The sequence below is a fragment of the Amphiura filiformis genome, chromosome 17 (assembly GCF_039555335.1).
Source record: "Amphiura filiformis chromosome 17, Afil_fr2py, whole genome shotgun sequence".
Taxonomy (NCBI): Eukaryota; Metazoa; Echinodermata; class Ophiuroidea; order Amphilepidida; family Amphiuridae; genus Amphiura; species Amphiura filiformis.
Genome location: NC_092644.1, coordinates 27,179,528 through 27,185,892, shown reverse-complemented (window position 1 = coordinate 27,185,892; position 6,365 = coordinate 27,179,528). Strand labels below are relative to the sequence as shown.

Here is a 6,365-nt window from a genome sequence, read left to right as displayed (position 1 = left end):
TTGGTCATCAAAATTGTTTTTTCCAAAAATGTAGGCCTATGACCCCGGTATATTTGGGACTCCCCTTCCGAAGAAAATGATAGCCTTGCAAATGCGAGTTCCACCATACCTGCTGCGCCGTGCTGTATCCGGCTTAAGAACCATTTAAGGTTCTCAAAAGACGTTAAATGGGATTTTAGAGCCCGTATTGGCTCTATAAGTAACCTTTGTGGTTACTAATACTAGACACCCTTTTCTTGAGGGTGCCCGCCCTAAGCTCTAGTAGGCTCTATTAAGGCTCTAAGGCTCTAAGTTTGTAGTTCAGTACCGTAGGCCTACGGTACCGGTACACTCCAGAAAAAAAGTTCTCAAATCTGTCTTCTAAATCAAAATGGTTCCATAAATGCCAAAAAGTTTTGCAAACGGGTGTACCAGGAGGCTCGTGAATAAAGACGTGAATCGAAGACATAGACAGTGACTGCTATAGCCTGGCTATTCAATTATGAAAAATAGCGCCCTCAGTATTTTATGTGTTTAATTTTATAAAAGGATTTTTGTTAAATTGTTGTATTATATTCTCGTTCGTTTTTGGTGTATTTAGCTCAAATATAAATAAAGAAAAGTATTTTGGAACAAAATACACTTCAAAAGGATTAGCTAGAGAAAAAGAGTTAAAAATGGATTGAAATAGTAAAATGATTATTAAATCAACTGATCTAGAACTGTCAACGCCAAATATTCTAGGTTAAGTCTTCAATTTTGTAAAAACAACGCTTACGCATTACTGTTATGAAATGCCTGAAATTTAAAAGAGGAGGGATGGGTACAGGCTATGTCACACAGCTGCCTTGGAAACCGCTGATGCCGAAGACGAAGTTTTTTAAGTTTTTGAGACGTGAAAAAGGCGTGTTTTGAACACTTTACCTGTCCTATAAATACTTCGCCGTGGTACGTATGTGAAAAAAGAGATGTTAATTATATTGCACTAAAATTAGGACTCGCATAGCATTTCATGGTATAATTTATACGAGAGTGAATGCCGGTTCATGATAAGCTTATCGGCGATCTTTTCCTTTACGGTACATGTTTACGTTAAATTAGACCACCCTCGCTATATTATACTGGACTATATTATTACTTTTGCATCAAGGTTAAACAGTTGCCAAACACTTTGAAGTCAAGGTTTAATGTATTGGAAGGAGGGCTACATGGATCGAATCCATGGGTTCCTACATGGCCGATCTGAGAGGGCTGATGACACACATTCGATCGATGGGTGTAAAGGAGGGCATGGTTTCGATAAATGAGGGAAATTATTGGGTAAAAAACAAGGTTAAAACAACTTTTTGAAAACAAGTGGAAACGTCTATCACCTTCAGTAAGACCGCCTGAAACGATACCAGCGAATGAAGCGTTTCTAGATGATTTCATTTTCAAGAACACCACCGTGCATGACATGGCATGGGTAAGACCTTTTTAGCCTTTCTCGTATCCTGCTATCGGATCGTTGAAACAAGAAAACCTCATCACGAATTCACTCACCTTCCTACATCACCAGTTGGAATAAAACTCAAAACTTCCAGTGTTATTCCTCAAAACAACATGTTATTGTAACTTCAATGATAAAAAATTGAAATCATAGTAGTGCTGGTATCGACAAGGCTTTGTCGACAAAAAGTAAACAAAAACTTTGGCTATAAGAAAGCTCGAAAAGTTTAACATCCTAATTAATTTACCAAGGTATTTTCGGGATCTCTTGTATTCTTTACATCTTTGTCGATTTCCCTGACATTCTCGTTGTGTTTCTTTAGCGTTTTCATCATGACTTTTTTGATCTATTGCACACGCTGGTAGCATCCAATTCTTTCACTTGGCAGTCGCCATTTTCGCTGTCACGCAACATTGACAAACAGGGAAAGTCCCTGATGGTCAACATGACATTATTATATTTATTGAAACAAGCACACTGATTGGGTATTTATGCGAAATGGGTAAAATATGAGCCAATCACAGATGATGTTTTTGCACCCGGATCATCGCAAAATTTGCCAGGTTTGATTTGTGGGACGAATTTGGGGGTTATTAATTAGGCCTGATTGTCGACAGTTGTCGACGTCGGCTTTTTAATTTTGTCGATTGTCGACAATGAAGAGCATGGGCAGTGCAGCTAAACGGACATAAACAAGGCTTACGATTGGCTAAAAGTTAAGATTCCCACGTAACATCGCATGGTTAAAATAAAAAGAGTAGTTTGAATGAATTGGTGGTGTTCAACGATGTTTTAATTGACATAAAATTATATACTGACATTTCGTACAAGAGTACTTTATCAAAGTGAGAAAATAGAGAATGTCAGAAACGCGATGTTAAAAGGTGCGTACTAGAAATGGCGCAACACACAAATTTCAGTAGTGCAAGCATAAGTGGTCACAGACAAACTCTAGATATTAAATGAAATGCAAAGAAAGAGGAAGAGAGTGATGAAAATAAAGGAAGAAATTAAAAAGAAAAAGAAAAAAGAAAATAAAGATGATGAGAAAAGAGAGAGAAAGAAAGGAAGGAAAAAGAAAAGAGAAGAAAGAAATAAAAGAAAGGAAAAAGAAAAGGAAAGGCTGAAAGTAGGCCTATGAAAGAAAGAAAAAAGAAAGTAAGAAAGAAAGAAGGAAAGAAAAAAGAGGAAAGAAAGAGAGAAAGAAGAAAGAAAGAAAGAAAGTAAGTGAGAAAACACAGGAAATAAATACAAAAACTGAGAAAACACAGGAAATGAATACAAAAACTGCTATATTCTGATACATTTTGTGTATATGTCATCGCATGTGTATAAAATTAGTCTAGGGCCATGTGGCTATCACGATTCACGGGTTTGTTAGGATCGACGAGCGTCAGGCCGACAAGATCTGATCGTGTAGGAGACTATCATCATGACGCCCACGTTGGAACCCAGTTGGAACCATGTGGCCATTTCTATGTTTGTACTTTGTACCGGGCATTTTTGACACAGATACTGCTACAAATTTGTCCAAAGGTAAGCAAAGGGTTGGGGATCGCATTTTTAACAATGAGTAAACTCTTTCGGAGTTGAGGTGCGCTAAAAGTAGACCATTTCACGGGCTGCATTTGGTGTACATGTCATGTTTTGAAAAGAGTAAAAAACAACCATTACTTTATAGTTGCGAAAGAGACTCGCTAGCAATACTTTGTATTGCATGCGTGAGCCACACATATATTCTGAATCCTGCTGGGAAGTTTTTGTCTCAAGAAACAATTTAAAAATCATCTGAAAAGCAAGAAACATACCTTCATAAAATCAGCATCACTTCCGTCACATTAAAAGATGATCAGATGAGTGGAAAGTGGTAAAGAATTTGCGAAATGAAGGATTTTTTAAAGAAAAATACATTGTGTTTTTCAAGAATCCGCTATACATCTTGAAATTAAATGCAAAATTGCGCCATGCAGTAAAATACTGTCAAACAGCATGAAAATGCTTGACAGGCGAGCATAAATCATCGTCAAAACGAGCGTATATCAAGCGGTTGTGCTACGCGAATGTTTTGGAGTTTGCATCACCGGTTTTGTATTCAGCTCTTTTACGTCAAAAATTGGGATCAAAACATGGATTCTGGAACATAATAAAGCTTGTTCGACAAAATAAAAGGTATGTTTGTGTAGCTAAGAGCATGCTTAACCTTGATGCGAAAATTTAATTTGATAAATTCGTAATTTTAACCTTATATTATAGCTCGGGTGGTCTAAAAGAAAAGATCGCCAGCTTATCAATATGAATCATGGAATATCTGACCAGTGGTTTACCGTCAATCATGCAATGTTTTTTACCAAGCTTTCACTTTGGAGGGGCAGCGGCAGAACCTAGATTTTGACAAGAATCACAGAATCAATTCTCGTAATGATTCTCATAAGATTCGGTTGTGAGAGTCAACTTCTCTCATTGTATTATACAGTAAGTGCAGTGACTATGATGGATTTTGATTCTTGCAAACCAAAACGACAAGGATAACAATTTTTTTTTTTACAAACAGAGAGATAGACAAAAGACCTGTCAAAAAAGTATCAGAAGGATGGTCCACAACGAAAAGAGTAATTCACGCAACATGAATTAAGGTTAATGACTGCGCATTGGTATTGTGAAATATCTAAACATTGTGCTTTGGACCTCGGAATATCCTTCAGGGTATATTCCAAGGTCCAAAGTACAATGTGTCAGGGTTCGGTTTTTGCCGGCAAAAACCTGTTTTTGCCGTTGCCGGTGGCAAAAACTGGCAAAAACCAGTTTTTGCCAGTTTTTGCCTGGTTTAAACCGGCAAAAATAGGCATAAACTCACATACATGTATAGTCACTCAAATATTATTAGCAGCACACAACTTTTAATAATTTTTGTCTTATCAAGTCCTTAAAATGAAAAAGTTTTGAATCTGATATACCGCATTTCGGTTAAATGCACTTGAGCAATGAAAATGCATGCCTTTAGTTTCTTAATATGTTACTTATAATTACAAAATCAGGCCTTGTTACACTCAGGAAATGGTTTTTGTAACTTAATAATTTGTTTTGAGATGAAAAACTGAACTATAAATCACTTTTTTATTTTTTGCCATTTTTGCCGACAAAAACTGGCAAAAATTGTTTTTGCCAACCGCGGTTGAAACCACTGTTTTTTCCAAAAACAACAAAAACCTGCGAACCCTGCAATGTGTAGATATAACAACACCCGAAAAATAACTGATGCAATGTCATTGACCTCATTCAGTTGGTCACCTCCCATTCTACGCGCTACTGTTTACCAATGCATGAACAACATTTTTGTGAAAAGATGATCAAATGAAAATATGCTCACATTTTTTTTTCTTTATTTCTTTCAGATTTGTTCAAACCAGAATTACAAAAAACCATGATGTAGAATATCTCACAAATCAGAGATGAAGCTATTTCCAGAATGAAATTTATGTTTTAAAAGAAAACAATTAAAAAGAGGAAAAGTGAAATTAGGTGGAAAAAAATGACGACGGCAGTTTCAGCCATGCCAGTTGCCAATGAATTTGGAGGATTGAGAGGGCCAAGCCCACCATCAGGGATAAAACCTGAAGGCGAGGGGAGTCCTACACCAAGGAAATCTAGAGCCGTGGTGTCAAGGAATGGAGGTAGGAAAGAAGTTATCTGTTCTGTTGTTGTTGGTGTTGTTGTTGTTGTTGTTGTTGTTGTTGTTGTTGTTGTTGAGAGGGCCAAGCCCACTATTCGGTACAAAATTACCTGTTGTTGTTGTTGTTGTTGTTGTTGTTGTTGTTGTTGTTGTTGTTGTTGTTGTTGTTGTTGTTGTATCACATAAAATGTTACTGTGGATCACATGAAATAGCTTTGCTTTTTTCAAATTTCTAATAAATAATTTTAATTAATTTGTGATCTAGTGTCATGATGTTTCAATTGCTTATGTTTAGTTTACCATCGTTACCAACATTTTTTTTCACTAGTAACTACTGTTACATTAACAATAGGCCTACTGTACAAGGCTCCCGCTACTGCCGCTAGCCTTCAAAATCTCTGCGTCCGATCGGATGCACAACTGTAAAACCTGGTCGGGAAATGCGCGTCCCACTAAATTTTGTGCGTCTGTACATATTAATTTGTTGGGCAACAGGGAAAACAATTTTACAAAGCCCCCGATCGCCGGTATTGCATCGCACTACATCGCAGTTTGATGCGAACATTTGACTCTTTCCTTCCATTTTGCTGATGAGATTTTAAAGATTTATGTAAATAATATTGTCAATAACAAATTATGTGAATGCAAACTTGCTGACACTGCATGATAGTTTAGAAAGTTGTATTTTTGCTCTTGTGTTTGAGCGTAAGCTTATAGTTGTTCACACGTCCCGCTGCCGTAAGAATTTTCATTGACTGGTTAACCTGGAAGTTGTCGCAAAATAGGAGTGGTTAAAAGGTCAATAACTCGTTTACTGAATGGTCCATTGCTCTATGTTGCTAAAATATTCATTTATGCACGATGGAGGTTAATAATAGAAAATAATAAAAAATATTTATTTTATTTCATGGGAAGTAGATTGAGTAAGCTTATACTTGATTTTGATTTGAAATTACTGTGCGTCCACTCGGACTCGGAATAGTATGTCCAACAATAGAAAATCGTGTCCTCGACGCACAGACATACCTAAGCCATCAAGTCCCGGCGCTGATTTAGATCTTTTTTTTCAGAATGATTTTTCTACGTGGGATGGTGTGACTGGGTTTAGATTGAAATTGATGCAAGTCTCGGGCATAGTTGTGTGATGCAGATGATTCTGTATGGAACTGGTCAGCTGCTTCTTTAGAAAAGGTTTCTCTGAAGAAAGTTGGACAAAACATCCATATT

General features: G+C 36.9%; 1 protein-coding gene across 1 annotated transcript in view; it reads left to right on the top strand.

Moving 5' to 3' along the window:
- Positions 1-806: 806 nt before the first annotated feature.
- Positions 807-6,365, top strand: part of LOC140137555 (axonemal dynein light chain domain-containing protein 1-like) — a 55,496-nt gene continuing 49,937 nt past the window's right edge. The window contains 2 exon segments of the mRNA XM_072159270.1: positions 807-927; positions 4,861-5,139. Of these exon segments, the coding sequence (XP_072015371.1) occupies positions 4,998-5,139 (142 nt within the window). The 5' untranslated portion in view covers positions 807-927; positions 4,861-4,997.